This window comes from Vicia villosa, linkage group LG6 (genome assembly GCF_029867415.1).
Source record: "Vicia villosa cultivar HV-30 ecotype Madison, WI linkage group LG6, Vvil1.0, whole genome shotgun sequence".
Taxonomy (NCBI): Eukaryota; Viridiplantae; Streptophyta; class Magnoliopsida; order Fabales; family Fabaceae; genus Vicia; species Vicia villosa.
This window is the reverse complement of record NC_081185.1, coordinates 161039313-161059486: the sequence shown is the minus strand read 5'-3', so window position 1 is coordinate 161059486 and position 20174 is coordinate 161039313. Positions and strand designations below refer to the sequence as shown.

Here is a 20174-nt window from a genome sequence, read left to right as displayed (position 1 = left end):
TTCAGGTTCCCGTTAATATTCACCATTTTGATTAGTAACTTCATCTTCCCGTTAATATTTAATATTTTAATCAGTAACTCCAGGTTCTTGTTAATATTCAATATTATGATCAGTAACTTCATGTTCCCGTTAATATTCAATATTTTAATCAATAACTTTAGGTTCTCGTTAATATTCAATATTGTGATCAATAACTTCATGTTCCCGTTAATATGCACTATTTTGATCAGTAACTTCATGTTCCCGTTAATGTTCACTATTTTAATCAGTAACTTCATGTTCCCGTTAATATTCAATATTGTGATAAGTAACTTCATGTTCCTGTTAATATTTACTTTTTTGATCAGTAACTTCAAGTTTCCGTTAATATTCAGTATTTTAATCACTAACTTCAGGTTCCCGTTAATATTCAATATTGTGATAAGTAACTTCATGTTCCAGTTAATATTCACTATTTTGATCAGTAACTTCATGTTCCCGTTAATATTCAATATTTTAATCAGTAACTCCAGTTTCCCGTTAATATTCAATATTTTAATCAGTAACTCCAGGTTCCCGTTAATATTCAATATTTAAATCAGTAACTTCAGGTTCCCGTTAATATTCAATATTATGATCAGTAATTTCATGTTCCCGTTAGTATTCAATATTTTGAGATATTACAACTTAAAATATTACATTCCCGTAGCGGATTGGATATGGGAACTGACATGTGCGTTCGCACGAGTTGGTACGGGACGCGCATTTGTTTCAGATGTATAGTTTTTAATTGAAAAATGTTTGGTACCCGTGAAAAATAATAATTGAATGAATAATTAATAAGAAAATATTTTGATCAGTAACTTCATGTTCCCGTTAATAATCAATATTTTGATCAATAACTTCATGTTTCCGTGTATAAAGATTATTTTTGTTTAGGTATCGTTATAAAAAATATATTGGTTAAAAGTAAATTTTCGTGTATAAAAATATTTAGATCAATAATAGATTTTTTTCGTATATCATTTTTTGATAAAAACTATTGAGATCATAAATACCATTTTTTTAAAAATATTTAGATCAATAATATTTTTTTTTTCGTATACAAATATTATTCTTGTTTAGGTATATATCGTTTACAAAAATATTTGGATCAATAGTAATTTTTCGTATTGATCAGTGCATTTTGATGCACATTCCTCTACGGTTGTACTTATACATTTTCATGGTTTGCTTGTCTTATTTTAGTTTTTTATTTAGTTTTGGATCGTTAGTTTTGGGCCTGGGTTATGTCTGTTTGACCCAGTTGGGTTATGACCCGAATTCTTGTTTCTCTCTAGTACCTAGGTCTGGCCGTAGTGTTCATATCACTTTTTACTTTTCACCAAATAATTTTGAAAGCTTTGTACGAATGATGAGGAACTAATCCCCGAAGGCAATTTCTGCTGGTTACGGTTTCCAATACTTTGAGGTTTTTAATCTTTAATCCAATTTCTTTTCCCTTTCGATATTAATCTATATGTCTTGTTTGCTTAATTCGAGTTATATAGAATATTATTGATTTATACCGATTGATTTATGTTCCTTGACTTTTATCGTACTTTATCGTTGCTTAATCGTTAAAGTGTGTATGTTAGAATCACGTTTGCTTAATTCGTGATTGTGCTTAATCCGTTTGCTTTATTCGGAAAATAGGAATGAAATCTTATAATGTCAATTTCGCTTGTTAATTGATGTTGTGATCGGTAGGGGAATAGAATCTGCTTAGGGGATTGAAGTTTATTAAACCAGTGATAAGTCGATAACCGAATCAGTAGAATTGTCGTTTTAGCTTATTTACATAATCACTTATTTTAATCACTTTTTCACGTGTCTTATTATTAGATTGAAACTGAACCAAACCCCCTTAATTTGATTAGTTAATATAATACAAGAATCCTTGTGAGACGATAATCCGAGTTAATTTGTCGTTGTACTACGTTTTTGAAAAACAACTCGTTTTTGATCCGCGCGCGACAGCGGATCAAAATTGGCGCCGTTGCCGGGGATTCTTGTTATTATTAATTGATTTTAGAGTCTTAGGTTTAGTGTTCGTGCGTTTAGGCTGTAGTTTCCTCACGGTTTAGGTCAGTCCGCGTTTAGAGTCGAAAAAGTCAGTTTTTGCAAAAATTGTATTCGTTTGTAAAACGTTTTTGCCTACTGGAAGTAGAAAAATCGTGCGATCAATACTCTCTTACTCTAGAAGAGTAAGGGAATTCGACCCAAAATCGCCAAATTCATCGTTTTTCTATTTTTAATGAATTTTTTACTGTTTTCATAGAGTCAAAAAAATCCAAAAAAAATCCCAAAATTCTTATTTGTCTTAATTAGATTAAATTTCGTGTTTTTATATTTTTCTGAATTTAGTTTAATCGTTTTTATTCTTTCTATTCGTTTCTGCATGTGTGAGACTTTATCGGTATTTCGGTGTTTGTTGAACTCATGGCTGAACAAAGAACACTAACGCAGTTGGCTGTCCCTAATGTGAACTATAATGGTTTATGTATTGACTATCCTGCGGGTGATGCACCTTTTGAATTGGAATATGGTTTAACACATTTGTTGCCTAGGTTTAATGATTTTGTAGGTGAGGATCCGCATATGCATCTGAATGAATTTCAGGTTGTGTGCTCTGAACCTTTCGAACCTTCACTAGAGGATATTGTCAAACAAATGGCTGCAAATAATCTTCAGTATCAACAGCAAATAGATTCTACTCTCCAGACTTTGCAAACACAGATTGGACAGCTTGCCACTTTGATGAATGCCATGCAGCAAGCTCAAGGATCAAACCAACAACCATTGAAAGAGCATTCTGTTTTTCAAATAGAGTTGCTTTCTGAAACTGTTGATGATACTTGTATTGATTTGTTTGCAGATGATTTTCCATCATTGTCTGGTTTTGATGATGTTTACTCTTGTGATGTTTGTACTGGCACTAAAATTTGCTCTGTTTGTGCTGAAATTGAGGTTGCCTTGAAAGTTGATATTCTTACTACAGATGACGTAGCAAATGAAGTTGTTCATGCAGCTGATACTCTTGACATCCCGACTGCTCCAAGAACTCCTTCCATTGAGCAGCCACCTTCCCCTGAGCTGAAACCAATTCCTGAAAATCTTAAATATGCTTATTTAGAGATGAATGAAATGTTTCCAGTTATAATTTCTTCTAACCTTGATTTTGATCAAGAAAATAAGTTTTTGCAGGTTTTGAAGAAGCATAAAAAGGCGATTGGGTGGACTTTGACCGAAATTTCTGATATTAGCCCATCTATGAATTTGCATAGGGTCTCAACTGAAGGGGGAGATGAAACAAAAGTAGTGAGGCAGCCCCTCGATCTTTTGATCTCTGATGTTGTGGAAAAGAAGATCACGTGCCCATTCGACACTTTTATTTATCGAAGATTCTTCTTTGATCCTGGAATAAAAGGCGAAGGCACTAATACAAATTTCAAGTTCAATGGACATTACCCAAAGCTACTCCATGAAAGCCCCACTTTGAAAGAAGAAAATGTAGAAAATATCTCTTTGGGAAAGGCTTCTTATGTGATCACCTATCCTCCATGACTCCTCGGGTGTGTTCTTTCCTTTCTCTCACTCTTATTTTATATTAATGTTCTTTCATTGAGGACAATGTATGACTTAAGTGTGGGGGAGAGAATCATTTATTTGTTTTGTTTTCTTTCAATTTTTTTTGTTTTTGTTTTAATTTCAACCAATAAAAAAATGCATCTTCTTGAAAGCTTTAGGCTATAGACTGATTTGAGTCGAGTTTGCGGAGACGTGGGAAAAATTCACAAGATCGGTATCGTTCTAACACCGTAAGTCTCCTGCATACGGAAATCGATTTGAATTTGTTATTATGTTTTAGCCTTAATTTCTCATTCTTTGACAGCTCTTGAGTAGTTTATTTCAGCAGTCGGCACCATCTCTCACACACTTTACGCAGGAAGCCGATGAATATAAGTGAATGTTCCGAAAAGAAAAGAAAAAAAAAGAGAAAAGAAAAAGGTAATACACCTTCTAAGTTTGGTGATCCTCACCCGGTCACTTAACCCAACGGTTGTGTAATCTTAAAAAAAAAAAAAATTTTCAAAACTCTTTGTTAGTTGGTTTAGCGGTTTCTGGTGCTGAACTTGGTAGGGAGGATTACGGTCCGATCCCCCGCAACTATATCTGAGTAAGCAAAGGGTTATGCCACGCAAGTACCGGAACCCCGTGCAAAAGGATCAGAGTCACTAACCGGTTGTCCTGCTATAAGTGTGTGGAGATAACGGGCTTAATGTGATTGCGCCTGAATGAAAAAGAGCAAAAAGGATGAGTAAGTTAGGCTATGGTATAATAATATGATTTGAATTGGTTTGTGTATTTAGGAGGCTTATGTCTGCATATCTGTGGTTAGTATTCTTACGATGTCCTTAGTGTGCAAGATTAGTACCTGTCGATGCAAACTTACTCGAAGAAGATTGGTAGCCTAGGATGAGTAACTGTTGATGTATTTCTGCTTTCTTTGTTTTGTTTTTCATTTTGCTCGGAGTGCAAAAGTTCAAGTGTGGGGGAATTTGATCAGTGCATTTTGATGCACATTCCTCTACGGTTGTACTTATACATTTTCATGGTTTGCTTGTCTTATTTTTGTATTTTATAATGTTTTTATATTTTAAATTATTTTTATTGTTATTTGATTTTCGTATTTATTTTTCAGCTTTAGCAGTCTGCACGGAAACGATTATAACTGGAGTTCCAGGAGTCCGATTGAGGCGTTCTAATAATCGCCGGAAATCTAAGAGAAAGATCTACAATTCTCGTGTTGGAGTCGAAGTCAGATTCTGAACTCATATTTTCCAGAAATGCGTTGAAGTTGCAGCACTAGTTTTTTATTTAGTTTTGGATCGTTAGTTTTGGGCCTGGGTTATGTCTGTTTGACCCAGTTGGGTTATGACCCGAATTCTTGTTTCTCTCTAGTACCTAGGTCTGGCCGTAGTGTTCATATCACTTTTTACTTTTCACCAAATAATTTTGAAAGCTTTGTACGAATGATGAGGAACTAATCCCCGAAGGCAATTTCTGCTGGTTACGGTTTCCAATACTTTGAGGTTTTTAATCTTTAATCCAATTTCTTTTCCCTTTCGATATTAATCTATATGTCTTGTTTGCTTAATTCGAGTTATATAGAATATTATTGATTTATACCGATTGATTTATGTTCCTTGACTTTTATCGTACTTTATCGTTGCTTAATCGTTAAAGTGTGTATGTTAGAATCACGTTTGCTTAATTCGTGATTGTGCTTAATCCGTTTGCTTTATTCGGAAAATAGGAATGAAATCTTATAATGTCAATTTCGCTTGTTAATTGATGTTGTGATCGGTAGGGGAATAGAATCTGCTTAGGGGATTGAAGTTTATTAAACCAGTGATAAGTCGATAACCGAATCAGTAGAATTGTCGTTTTAGCTTATTTACATAATCACTTATTTTAATCACTTTTTCACGTGTCTTATTATTAGATTGAAACTGAACCAAACCCCCTTAATTTGATTAGTTAATATAATACAAGAATCCTTGTGAGACGATAATCCGAGTTAATTTGTCGTTGTACTACGTTTTTGAAAAACAACTCGTTTTTGATCCGCGCGCGACAGCGGATCACGTATATAAAAATATTTATATCAATAATAGATTTTTCCTGTATACCATTTTTGAATAAAAAATAATTGGATCATAAATATCATTATTCGTATATAAAATTATATAGACAAATAATAGATTTTTTTTCGTATACAAATATAGACAAATAATATATAAGTACTAGTGTGTGTGTGTGTGTATATATATATATATATATATATATATATATATATATATATATATATATATATATATATATATATATATATATATATATATATATATATATATATATATATATATATATATATATATATATTCTAATAAGGATCAAAGACACAACACAGTATCAAAATAATGCATGATATGTTAATCAAAACACACTTTCACTTAATACTACTTTTCAACATAAATAAAAGATAGATTGTTGAAGACATTGAAATCATACAAATTTTAACTAGAGATCTATGGTCCCAATTCAGAATCAAAATCTATTTCTTTGATGCCTTTCGCTTTCCACAAGTCTCTTTCTACCTCAAGATTTACCTCAGCAGCACTCAACTTTGTCTTTAGCTTCTCTGTTTCCAGCTCTAGAACTACAACATTCTCCTTCATCTTTTCTACTTCCATAGCTTTCTCCAAAACTCTATGTATTCCCAAGGCAGATTGGACTTGTGGCTCTAGCCATGTAAGATCAAATTTAAATTTCTTAAGTTCATCCCATAAAACTTGAAGTTCTTTACAAGTTTTCTCATTCATATCTTTCACTTTTCTAGTCTTAAGAAAATAAAGAACTCTCCCCAGTGCAGTAAATAACTCTGTATCAGGATCTATAGTAGGTTCATGGCAATCTGGTGAAAGAGTTTTTAAATTTGGGCATGGATCTTCAATCTTTGGCACAAGGGTTTCAACTTCAATAGGCCCAGCTAGACTTTCAAATGTTAAAGTTACAGATCGGTTTACTTGTTTCTCTTGTGTTGACTTACGAACAAAAATTTCTACACCGACCATACATACATCATTCACAATAAACCCCTTTTTAAGGTCAAGAAGCTTATCAACTAATGGCATGAAAGAAGAGCAACCCCATTGATCATCATATGCCTTGAACTCGATCATAGATTCTGAGAAATTCATGGACAAAAAAGGTCAGGACTTTTCTCATGTCATGTGTTGACTTACAAATAAAAAACATCAAATAAATTCAAGGATCATAAATACCAACATTAAGAAAATATAATAATCTCAAAACAAAAGTTGTCAAAGGCCTAATATAGATTATGACTATGCAGACTAATAATATAGATAAATATTTCACCAAATTATTGAAAGGTAAACAAATTGCAATGGATTACGGCTCTGGTCAACTTAAAATAGCTTAAATTATTCAAAATATTTTTGTATTAGCCATTTTCAACGCGGGAGAAAAATAACACCTTTTGTGGTTGTCATGTTGGCATCGAACTGGTTGAAAATATGAAACTTATATTTGACATCTCTACTCCATCCCTCAGACATATTATCAGTTTTCACAGCCTCCAAATATATTGATAAGGATTCCTCTGCTTCTACCTCCCCCTTTGGATACAGAATAATCCTCCTAAACCAAAACCAAATTAGATCAAAGCACATTTAAATCATGTCAAAGAGTACATACTCAACATATCCAATTAACTATAACAAGTGAGAATTCATTCATTCAAATATATCATACCATGGATAGCCACCTAACACAAAAGGCTCCGAGTAAATCACATAGCTTTTCAAATGAGAGAAGTTTTCAACCTTCCATATAAATTTCTCAAACTTTTCAACACTAGATTGATGATGCTCCATATCTCCTAAGATTAGTAGTATCACTATATCAGTATAAATAAAATAGAGGCATTTTCATGTTGAGTAAGGTAAAGAACTAAGAAACTGAAGAAGCGATTGATGAGGTTACCTATATAGTAGCTGTCGAGGAAGGCACAACTTACAAAATGATTAGGGGCTATGAGAGAGAGGGATACATACACTTACTTTATTTTATTGGTCATTTTAATTTAACTACTTGCTTTTCATTTTTTTTAACGACCACAAAGAAGTTCACGAGTCTCTTCAATTATTTGAGTTTTAAAACCCATGTCATTCAATATCTTCTCAATTCACAAATCAACTAGTATTGTTAGGTTAAGTACTTCTTTAATATGAAATATTCTTAACAAAAGTTAAATGCATATTCCACATATTTTTTTAAAACTTAATTTTAAAATCAATGAGGCATTGCTTATGCCTTCCTCATTTAGCAATAAATTGTTGCTATTGGCTTTAAAAAAAAACAAACAAGTTCTTAATAAAAAATAAATTGTGATTGGTTGACAGTGAAAAACGAATTTATAATGTCAGTGCATCATCCATTTTCTCTTAAAAAATTTAGGGTTAAATATGTTTTTGGTCCCTATAAAATTATCAAATTTTGTTTTTGCTTACTATTACAAAAATTACATGTTTTAGTCCCTACAAAATTATTATGCACGTAGTTTAAGTCTCTATTGTCAAACCGATGTGTATTTTTGAATAATTATTTTACAAACATGTTTAGAAAGTTATCAAAAATTCCTCGAAAAAAAAATCTCAAAATTTAATTTCTAAGTCGAGATTTGCATTACTTTTATCATTATATTTTGAATTTTAAAAAATTCATATTTAATTCTTCTAATTTTAAAAAATTCTATAATTTGATAAAGAAATATGTTATAGTGTTCTAAACACGTATACAAAATAATCATTCAAAAATTTAAAAGTTTAAAGGTTATTAAACATTTTTTTTAAATATAGTAGGGACTAAAACTGTATGCATAAAGTTTTTTAGGGAGAAGACTATGGAGTTCTTAAGGGAGGAAAGAACCTCCGCGAAGTAGTTATTTATATGCACTATAAATAAAAAACTTTGTATATAGTTTTGGGGGTTCACAACTTTACAGACGCCTACACAGGCTATGTATATAGTTTTGAGTCAAACAAAGGCTATGTATGTTTGAACCATCACTTACTTTTGTGCCAAAAGACATATTTTAGTCCTTCAAAAACTTTGAGTTGACATGGATGGTTCGGCCTAAACTCTTTCACTTTCAAAAACCCTTTTCAGATTCCATACCATTTTGGCTGGATTTTGTTCCTAGTCGAAAAATCCTTGCCAACACTTATTTATAATTAAAAAAATTCCTCCCTTCGCCTTCCCTTCCCTCTCCTCCTCCTCCTCATTTGAACCAAACAAACCCTTAAAAATTCAATGCAGGACCAAATCTTATTCTCAAATATATTGAAGAGTAATTCAATATTCAGAAGATGGACTGATCTTCTGATGGTTACTCAGAAGATAGTATTGACCAGAAGATGTTATATGGGTCCCATTAGCTTAGATGTTTAGTAGTAAGGGTACTTTAGTATTTTTGTAGTACTGTACTGTTTGTACCTTAGACTTGTTCACTAAGTTTACTGTTTTAGGGCTTATGTGGCAAGATTTTCTTTTCTTATAAATAGCCTTGTAATAGCTATCATTAACAGAAGAATACAACATTTATTCTCTCATCTCTTTTGCGCCGTTATTCTATTATTCTCTTTGTCACCATCTTTATTCATTGTGCACCAACAGTTGGTATCAGAGCTCCGATTCCAAACACAGGGAAACACGAGTGAACGTGAGTTTGTGTGACTGTGTGATTGATTTTGTTTCTGGGAAACAAAGTTGTGTTGAATCACATTTTTTCTTGATTGTTTGTGGGTTGGGAAACACTGTGTGAGTGTGAGTGAAATCTGTTTTTGTCTGCACAAGTTTAAAGATGAGTGGAAGCAACTTGAATACCAAACTTCCAGTTCTTGATGGTAAAAACTGAAATAGATGGATGATTCAAATGCGTGTATTATTTGGTGCTCAAGATGTTCTAGATCTTGTCACTGGAGGATATATTCCGGCTGCAGCGGATGCAACGGAAGAACAAAGAGAAGCGCAGAGAGAGACGAAGAAGAGAGACCAAAAGGCGTTGTTCTTCATCCATCAGTGTGTGGATGTGAATGTGTTTGAGAAGATTGCTGATTCTATTACGTCAAAGGAGGCGTGAGATATACTGGTCAGGTGTTACGGTGGTGACATATCAGTGAAGAAGGTGAAGCTTCAATCCCTGAGAAAGCAATATGAGAATCTCAACATGAAGAACAATGAGAAAGTCTCTGAGTATATCTCTAGAGTGATTGTGATCACTAATGAGATGAAGGCTTGTGGAGAAACTCTTTCTGAACAAGTAATCATAGAGAAGATATTGAGGTCACTTACTCCTCAATTTGATTATATTGTTGTATCCATTGAACATTCTAAAGATCTGGAAACCATGAGAATAGAAGAGTTGCAAAGCAGTTTAGAAGCACAAGAGTTGCGTCTGACTGAGAGAACTTCTGAGAGAGAAGTTGAACAAGCTCTGAAGGCTTCTTTTGTCAAGAAGGACCAGAAGCATAGACGTGGTGATAGATTCCAGAAGGAAGCCTCAACTTCTGATGAGAAGAGATATCAGAAGGAAAAGGATAAGAAGAAAGTTCAATGTTACTGTTGCAAACAGTTTGGCCATTTTGCTAGAGACTGTTTGGCAAACAAAGGAAGGAGATCAGAAGAAGCAAATATAGCCAGAGGAGGATCAGATGATGAACCTGTGCTATTGATGGCTTCTGAGTCGGACAAAAGATGTTCGTCAGAATGGTGGTATATGGACACTGGGTGTTCAAATCACTTGACTGGAAATAAACAATGGCTGATAGACTTTGACTCTGAAAGGAGGACAAAGATCAGATGTGCTGATGATAAGTACCTATATGCAGGAGGTATAGGAAATGTCAAAGCCAAAGTGAAGAATGGAAATACTGTTCTGATCAAGGATGTTTGGTATGTTCCTGGAATCAGAAGCAATCTAATGAGTGTGGGTCAGCTCGTTGAGAAAGGTTTCTCAGTTGTTATGAAGAACAACATCTTGAAGTTGTATGATCCCAATCAGAAGTTGATTATGCAATCTGAACAGGGAATCAACAGAACATTCAAGGTGAATGTAGAAACAGCTGAAACAGAGTGTCTGAGTGCTGAAGGCTCAGAAGGTGATAGTAAGCTGTGGCACAAGAGGTTGGGGCACTTGAACTATAGAAGTCTGGGGCATCTAAGTTCTAAGAAGCTCGTACGTGGCATTCCTAAGATTGTAAAGCCTGAGAAGTCATGTGAGGTATGCATGAAAGGTAAACAACCCAGATTGCCATTTGTATCAGAAGTTGCTCCAAGAGCAAAGCATGCTATGGGAGTAGTGCACTCTGATGTGTGTGGACCATTTCCTGAACCTTCACTTGGAGGAAATAGGTATTTTGTGTCTTTTGTGGATGAGTTCACAAGAATGACGTGGGTAACTCTCATTAAGTTTAAGAATGAGGTGTTTACAGAATTCTAGAAGTTCAAGGTGAAGGCTGAGAAGCAGAGTGGTCAGAAGATAAAGATTCTCAGAACGAATGGTGGAGGCGAGTATAACTCTACAGAATTCCAGAAGTTCTGTGATGATAATGGAATTGAGCATGAAGTTACTGCTCCTTATACTCCTCAACACAATGGTCTTGCTGAACGTAGAAACCGTACTTTGCTTGATATGACGAGAAGTATGCTTAAAGAGAAGAAGCTTCCTCATAATCTATCGGGAGAAGCTGTTGCTACTGCAGCATATGTGCTCAACAGGTGTCCAACGAAGAGGCTGAAGGAAATTGTTCCTTTAGAGAAGTGGACTAAAGAGAAACAGAGTGTTAGTCATCTGAAGGTTTTTGGTTCTGTGTGTTACAAACACGTTCCAGAAGCTAGAAGGAAGAAGCTGGATGATAGAAGCAAAGTGATGTTATTGGTGGGGTACCACAGTACAGGTGCATACAAGCTCTATTGTCCAGAGACTAACAAAGTTGAAGTCAGCAGAGACGTCATTGTGAAGGAATCAGAAGTTTAGGATTGGAGAAAGTCTCAACCAACTTCTGATGTAGAGATAACTTTTGAAGAAAAGTTAGAGTCAGAAGATGAAGAATCTTCTGAAGACGAGTCAGAAGATGAAGCATCTTCTGAAGATGAGTCAGATGGAGAATCTGATTCTGATCCAGATTCCGATGATGATCCAGAGTCTGGTGGTAGTCATGATTCTGGAAGGGAAAGCTCTGAAGACATAGGGTCTGGAGGATAAGCTTCTGGAGATGATCATGGAGGTAGTGACTCTGGAGTAGCTGACTCTGAAGTAGCTCAGCGACCACAAAGAGTCAGAACTATACCAAGAAGGTTTGCAGATTTTGACATGTTGCAAGACACAGAAGTTGACTCAGAAGGAGAGGTCATTCAGTGCGCCATGTTAGTAGATTCTGAACCAGTGAGTATAGAAGAAGCGCTCAAGAAGAAGGTCTGGCTGAATGCCATGAAAGAAGAACTTGAGGCTATAGAAAGAAACAAAACTTGGAAGCTGACAGAACTTTCAAAGAAGAAGAAAGCCATCAGCGTCAGATGGGTTTTCAAAGTAAAGCTGAAGCCAGATGGATCAGTTGGTAAACACAAAGCAAGGCTAGTGGCTAGAGGTTTTCTTCAGAAACCTGGACTAGATTACTTTGAGGTGTTTGCTCCTGTAGCTAGACATGAAACAATCAGACTGGTGATTGCGTTAGCTGCAAACAGAGGTTGGTTCTTGATGCATCTGGATGTAAAGTCTGCATTTCTGAACGGTCCATTACAAGAGGAGGTATACGTGTCACAACCCCCTGGCTTTGTAAAAAAGAATAAGGAAGGGATGGTGTACAAATTACACAAAGCTCTGTATGGATTGAAGCAAGCGCCCAGACGTTCGCCCAGAGCTTGGAATTTGAAAATTGATTCATTTTTCAAGAAGCAAGGGTTTCAGAAGTGTGAGATGGAATATGGAGTTTATGTGCAACATCTGGATGCAATATGATTCTGTTGTGTCTTTATGTTGATGACATATTGCTTACGCGGAGTTGTCCAGAAGATCTGATGAAGTTCAAGAAGGTGCTGATGAATGAGTTTGAGATTACAGACCTTGGGAAAATGTCATATTTTCTAGGGATGGAGATTCTGTACTCAGAAGATGGTATCATTCTGCATCAGTTGAAGTATGAGTTAGAACTTCTGAAGAAATTCAAGTTGGAGAATTGCAAAGCTGCTGTTACACCGTCAAAAGTGAATCAGAAGTTGGACTCTGATTCTGAAGGTGAAGATGTTGATGCTACGGTATTCAAACAACTGGTTGGTTCTCTAAGGTATTTGTGTAATACCAGGCCTGATATATGCTATGCAGTTGGACTGGTTAGTAGGTTCATGAGTAAACCTAAGTGGTCCCATTACCAAGCTGCTGTCAGAGTCTTGAGATATGTCAAGGGAACTCTGAAGTTTGGCATATTGTTTCCTTCTGGGAGAAAGGAAGAATCAGAGTTATTGAGTTATTCTGATTCTGATTGGTGTGGAGACAGAGTTGATAGAAGGAGTACTTCTGGATATTTGTTCATGTTTCTGGGAGGCCCTATCTCTTGGAGTTCCAAGAAGCAACCTGTTGTTGCTCTATCAACCTATGAAGCTGAGTACATCGCAGGCGCTGTAGCTGCATGTCAAGCTGTGTGGCTTCTGAATCTATTAGAAGACCTGAAGATTAGGGTGAAGAAGCCTCTGAAGCTGATGATTGATAACAAGTCTGCAATCAATCTTGCCAAGAATCTGGTGTTACACGGAAGAAGCAAGCATATTGAGACTAAGTATCATTTCTTGAGAAGACAAGTCCAGAATGGAACATTAGAAGTTGTGCACTGTAGCACTCAGAAGCAAGTGGCAGATGTTCTGACGAAGGCGATCAAGACGGATCAATTTCTGCTCTTGAGGGATGGAATTGGCGTTGTCAGTTTTGATTGAAGAATATGAATTAATGGATGGTATTGAAGAGTAATTCAATATTCAGAAGATGGACTGATCTTCTGATGGTTACTCAGAAGATAGTATTGACCAGAAGATGTTATCTGGGTCCCATTAGCTAAGCTGTTTAGTAGTAAGGGTACTTTAGTATTTTTGTAGTACTGTACTGTTTGTACCTTAGACTTGTTCACTAAGTTTACTGTTTTAGGGCTTATGTGGCAAGATTTTCTTTTCTTATAAATAGCCTTGTAATAGCTATCATTAACAGAAGAATACAACATTTATTCTCTCATCTCTTTTGCGCCGTTATTCTATTATTCTCTTTGTCACCATATTTATTCATTGTGCACCAACAAAATATACGACCTTTCAGATTGTTTTTGCGTTGTTTAAAACGAACAATGTATTCCTCCTCAACAATAATAATTGTTATTTAATCTCTTTTGATCTCGGGTTTAGGCAATTGTCTCATTAGAATGACACATACCAATTTGTATAGGACTTGTGCAAAAGAAGACTTGTTGATCACATTATCATTAGGTTGAATACTAAACATCATATTAAGATGGGTTGAGAAGAATGATTGGCGGATCTAGACAAGACTAAGGTAGGCCACATTTCCCATTATGGCCATGAGTGGCAGCTAGAGGAGTCGTCCCCCAAAACTTTGTTAAGTTCTTGTTTCGCCAATTCAAATCAGGAAAATAATTAAATTGATTATAAGCATCACAAAGAAAGTATGTAACTATTTAATTTACAAAAATAGTTACTTACTTTTTTAAAAGGGAATAAACACGTCTCTTGAAACAAGAACGCGTAAATTGATTTGTTATGGAGTAACACACCTTTTTTTTGTGTAACAGTTTTGACAAAGTGTAAAGCGAGATATAACAATGCTTTTAGTACACGATAACAACAGTCAATGCAAATATGTTTATGATAAGTGCTAATATGTAGTTATTTTGTGTATGTAAATAGTGACACTTATTGATACTTTTTGTTAATACTGTTGAATAATTCTCTGTTTTTGTGTAATTTCGTATGCTTTGAGTTTTGGTACGTTTTTATGTAAATATGTGCTGTTTGATAATTTTGTTATATTTTTGTAGGTTTTGTTGCGCTTTCGGAGTCTCGAAGAATAAAGTGTCGAAGACACAGTTGCGAATGCATAGTGAAAATAAAAGTTGTCGTTCTGGTGTAGGGCGTGTTGCGCGCTGTAGGAGAATAAGAATTAATTCTGGAAGAAGCTTCGGTGCGTCGCGCGGACTTAGAACGCGTCGCGCGCTGTAGGCTGGTTTGGTGCATTTAGTGATAGGGCGCGTCGCACCCTCTATGAAATTCTGTTTTTGTATTAATAGACAACTTTGTTTTAGGTAGGGTTTATCACCTCTTCTTGGACAAAGTTGAGTTCTGATCCATTCTTTGTAGTGTAGAGGTTCAAGCAAAACTATTGGGTGTCTCATCATATCGATTTAGCTCGGGTGGTCTCCGATTGTGCCGACAAACACGAGAAGTTTCTGCTTGTTCTTCTTCTTTCCTGAGACTCATTCCAATAGTGGGTTTGTATGTATATTTTTCCTCTCTTATATGTATATTTGTTGATCTTGGGATCTTTTATATATTCACTTTAGAAATCATCATTGTTGTTGTTTTTTATCTTTTTGCTTAAATGCTTCGGATTTGTGTTGTTGCAGAAATGGACATCATAGATCTTGATTAGGAATTGTATCTGTTAGTTTCTAGGTTTCAGACATGGATTTAGAGCTAATAACCATAATGGATGTCGATTTTAATGCCTTCGTGTTGTTTGTATCAGTGGAGAAATCGCTAATGTGAATAGTACGATTGAGCTTTCGTCGGGGTTGAAGAAATGGACACTGATGTGGCGTCTCAAATGATACCTGGTGATTTTGATGCGTATTGTGAGTGATAGATCTTTAGATACTTTAGACGGTTTGAGTAGAAATATGATTCCAGACTGAGTTCTCTTAAGCTACAATAGATTGTTTATTTGCTTTTATTTACTTGTTCCGCATTTACCTTTCCGCACCCAATCATGAAACTTAGAACGCGAGATAGTCGAACGACAGTTCTTCTCAACCAATCTCTGTGAACGACGATACGATATAACCTATATCACCCGGTAATAAATAATACCTATTACTTTTTGCTTACCGCTCTACCGCTTCAACAGTCTACAACTAGGGTTTTCTTTTTCATAATCTTAGTTTTCTTCTACACCAACAAAAGGTTCAAACATATTGATCAATGGCATCCTAATTAATGGATTTGAGGTGAAAGTCTAAATTGCCATATTTCTTTTAGTAAGCAACCTGTAACACATAATATGTTTCCAAACCAATGATTTTCTGCTTGTTAACAATTCCAGTTTATGTTAGATTTGCTTTTAAGTTGTCATGTATATATATACTAATAAGGATGAAAGACACAACACAGAACGAAAATAATGCATGCTATGTTAATCAAAACACATTTTCATTCAATACTACTTCCAAACATAAATAAACGATAGATTGTTTGAAGACATTGAAATCATCCAAATTTTAACTATAGATCTATGGTACCAAACTCCCACATCCCAATTCAGAATCAAAATCTATTTCTTTGACGCCTTTGGCTTTCAACAAGTCTCTTTCTACCTCAAGATTTACCTCAGCAGCACTCAACTTTGTCTTTAGCTTCTCTGTTTCCAGCTCTAGAACTACAACATTCTCCTTCAACTTTTCTACTTCAGTAGCTTTCTCCAAAAATCTATGGATTCCCAAGGCAGATCGGACTTGTGGCTCTAGCCATGTAAGATCAAATTTAAATTTCTTAAGTTCATCCCATAAAATTTGAAGTTCTTTACAAGCTTTCTCATTCATATCTTTCACTTTTCTAGTCTTAAGAAAATAAAGAACTCTCCCCAGTGCAGTAAATAACTCTGTATCAGGATCTATAGTAGGTTCATGGCAATCTGGTGAAAGAGTTTCTAAATCTTGGCATTGATCTTCAATCTGTGGCACAGGGACCTCAACTTCAGTAGGCCCAGCTAGACTTTCAAATGTTAAATTTACAGTTTGGTTTACCTGTTTCTCATGTGTTGACTTACAGACAAAAATTTCTACACCAACAATACATACATCATTCACAATAAACCCCTTTTTACAATCAAGAAGATCAACTAATGGCATAAAAGAAGAGTAACCCCATTGATCATCATATGCCTTGAACTCGATCATAGATTCTGAGAAATTCATGGACAAAAAAGGTTAAGACTTTTCTCATGTGTTGACTTACAAATAAAAAAATTCAAATAAATTCATGCATTATCAAAGGCCTAAGATAGATTATAACTATGCAAACAAATAATATAGATAAATATTTCACCAAATTATTGAAAGGTAAACAAATTGACAAAAAATATATTTTTCTATAAGCCATTTTCAACACGGGAGAAAAATAAAACCTTCTGTGATTGTCATGTTGGCATCGAACTGGTTGAAAATAAAAAACTTATATTTGACATCTCTTTGCCATCCCTCAGACATATTATCAGTTTTCATAGCCTCCAAATGAAATGATAAGGATTCCTCTGCTTCTACCTCCCCCTTTGGATACAGAATAATCCTCCTAAACCAAAACCAAATCAGATCAAAACACATTTAAATCGTGTCAAAGAGTACATACTCAACATATCCAAGAAATTATAACACCTATTTGATTTGATTCGACTTTTGCGCACAATAAAAAATGTCCAATCCAAAAACCATTATTTGATTTGATTCCGATTTGGTTCGTATTTTCTCGAATCAATGAACAACACTACCTAATAATCCCACCTATTTAACTCTAATTTAAGAGAAATGCTATTTTGATACTTATTTATACACTTACACCATAATCTACAATATAAGAAAGTTCAATGCTCTGAAAAGGACCGAAATGCCCTTTGCTTTGTTGCTAAGCCACGTGGCTACCTTCTTTGCATTCCTTTCCTTCTTACTTTTTTTATCTGTCTTCAACATCTCAATCTCTACTTTTTGAAAATTTGCTTTTTGGAAGAAACCAAAATCTTTTCTCATTGCTATCTTTCTTGAAAACACAACTATGCTTATACCTTTACTCAACATGTCTAATCATTTTAAAACCTAAAATCTCAAACAACTCTCTTTCTCTGTTATCTTCATCTTCCACCTTGCTCCCTCCTCCTTCCTTTAATATATTTGCCTTCCACCTTCTACCAGGGCCGGCCCAATCAAAGCAGAGGCCCCGTTCTAATTATAAAAATGGGCCTAAATTTAAAATAGAAATATAATTATAATAATTAAAAAAAGACACATAAAAATACAATTATGGATTAATCAATAATATATTTAAGGCTTAATTGCAGTTTTGGTCCCTCTATTTTCAATTTTTTTGAGTTTTAGTCCCCTCATTTTAAAATCCGATTTTTTGATCCCTCTATTTCATTTTTTTCGGAATTTTAGTCCCCCTTCCAATATTAGATTCAATTTCAATGACATGTCAATCAATTTAATGATGTGTCATTGCCACGTGTACATAAATTGATTATATGTCATTTTTTAAATTATTTTTATTAATAGCTTATAAATAATTTTTATTTTATTAATAATAAATTATTATATTATTTTAAATAAATATAAAAATAAAAAAATAAAATATATTATTATAAATTTATAATGATTTATTTAATTTTTTTAGAATAACTATTTTTTATAGTTATATCTATATTTTTTATTTTATTAATAATAAATTATTATATTATTTTAAATAAATATAAAAATAAAAACTAAAATATATTATTATAAATTTATAATGATTTATTTAATTTTTTTAGAATAAATATTTTTTATAATTATATTTATATTGTTTTTTTTATTTATAATGTTAGAAATATGTTGAATTGGAACACATACCATACAAACCAAACTGTTTCACTGCTGGTTCTGGTCACCGAGAAGTTATACAGCAATAATTATTTGATTTTGGTTTGTATTTCTTTACAAATCAATTATTGAATACTAGTTTTGAGAAAAGAAAAAATTAATGAAATAAATAATTAATGTTTATCAAAATTTTAAAATCAATTTTATTGTGATAAATAATTAATGTTTAACATCAATTTTTAAGATTTTAAACTATGAAAATCATTTTATCATTTTTATTGTGATAAATAATTAATGTTTATCAAATAAGTATATTTAATTTCTCACGGCTAAAAAAAATTTTAGGATAAATTTATCAAACAAGTAGTTTTAATTTCTCACTTCAATGCCGTTTTTGTAAAAAATTATATTGAACAGGTCTTCTCTTTTTCTATTTTAAGAATTGATTTGTAAAAAAATCATTAAAATCAAAATAAAAAATTAATAGTAGTTATATCAGTATATCACCTTGTTGACTGTATAAAACAACAATACAATTTGGCTCACATGGTTGAGCTGTACTTCTGAAAAACCAATATAATTATAAAAATTATTATTCCAAAAAAACAAAATAAATCAATACAAATTAATAATATAATTTTTTCAATTTTTAAAGTATTATAATTATTTATATTATTAATAAAATAAAATTACTTTTAAGTTACTAATAATAATAATAAAAAATAGGCAAAATGCCCTTTTTGGTCCCTTATGTTAACCTCGGGGTTCATTTTGGTCCCTTAACTTCAAAAAGTGTCACATTAGTCCCTTAACTCTTCAAAAGGTGTCATTTTATTCCTTTTTGTTACATTAGCGATGGAAAAACTCAAAAATTGGTCGCTATTTTCGTCGCTAATATGACAAAAAGGACTAAAATGACACCTTTTGAAGAGTTAAGGGACCAATATAACACTTTTTGAAGTTAAGGGACCAAAATACATAAGGGACCAAAAAGGGTATTTTGCCTAAAAAATAACATGTAATTCATTTATGAACATGTGGCAATGACACATCATTAAATTCATTGACATGTCATTGAAATTGGACCTAAAATTGAAAGGGGGACTAAAATTTCAAAAAAAATGAAATAGAGGGATCAAAAAACAGGATTTTAAAATAAGGGGATCAAAACTAAAAAAAATGAAAATAGAGGGACCAAAACTGCAATTAAGCCTATATTTAATTATAATTATTTTGAGATTTGATCTATCTCAATTTTAGTATGCATTGAATTTTTATCATAACATTTTTTTAATTTATTTGATTTTTATTATAAAATTTCATTTATTTGGATCAATATTTATGGAAAAAAAATTAGACATTTCAAAATTTTGAGGCCTCCCTAAATTTGGGGCCCTGTGCTGTAGCACTTCTTGCACATGCCCAGGGCCGGCCCTGCCTTCTACCATATTCCCAACCTATTATTTCTCTTTCTTTTCCATGTTCTTTGTCTCTCTATTTTCACTTTTCCCTAATTCTTTTACTTTCTCATTTATCTTAAACCTAAATCCATATCTTTATTTACTTTTTTTTAATATCTTTATCATTTTTCTCCTTTTCACCTTCTTTTTAACATATTTTCCGCTTTTATTTTTCAGGTTGTGGTTAGATATGACAATATGAAGAAGG

At 33.5% G+C, this 20174-nt stretch overlaps 2 protein-coding genes across 2 annotated transcripts; both read right to left on the bottom strand.

The window, feature by feature from the left end:
- Positions 1-6055: 6055 nt before the first annotated feature.
- LOC131613015 (MATH domain and coiled-coil domain-containing protein At3g58360-like) lies at positions 6056-7484 on the bottom strand. Its single transcript, XM_058884746.1, has 3 exons — positions 7363-7484; positions 7085-7248; positions 6056-6772 (listed from the first exon to the last, which is right to left on the bottom strand). The coding sequence occupies exons 1-3, from the start codon at positions 7482-7484 to the stop codon at positions 6114-6116; spliced, it is 945 nt and encodes a 314-aa protein (XP_058740729.1). The 3' UTR covers positions 6056-6113.
- Positions 7485-16164: 8680 nt separating this feature from the next.
- Positions 16165-17165, bottom strand: LOC131613014 (MATH domain and coiled-coil domain-containing protein At3g58250-like). Its single transcript, XM_058884745.1, has 2 exons — positions 17066-17165; positions 16165-16843 (listed from the first exon to the last, which is right to left on the bottom strand). Exons 1-2 carry the CDS (start codon positions 17160-17162, stop codon positions 16173-16175), a joined length of 768 nt encoding a protein of 255 aa, XP_058740728.1. The 5' UTR covers positions 17163-17165; the 3' UTR covers positions 16165-16172.
- Between the last annotated feature and the right edge of the window lie 3009 nt (positions 17166-20174).

Bases quoted from the DNA above. Each gene is read 5' to 3' on its own strand.
- LOC131613015 (XM_058884746.1), bottom strand. From the start codon at position 7,484: ATGGAGCATCATCAATCTAGTGTTGAAAAGTTTGAGAAATTTATATGG. The intron at 7,249-7,362 runs GTATGATATATT...GTTTTGGTTTAG, and splicing joins GTGTTAGGTGGCTATCCATG to GAGGATTATTCTGTATCCAA. The intron at 6,773-7,084 runs GTGTTATTTTTC...TGAATTTCTCAG, and splicing joins CAACATGACAACCACAAAAG to AATCTATGATCGAGTTCAAG.
- LOC131613014 (XM_058884745.1), bottom strand. From the start codon at position 17,162: ATGAAAACTGATAATATGTCTGAGGGATGGCAAAGAGATGTCAAATAT. The intron at 16,844-17,065 runs GTTTTATTTTTC...TGAATTTCTCAG, and splicing joins CAACATGACAATCACAGAAG to AATCTATGATCGAGTTCAAG.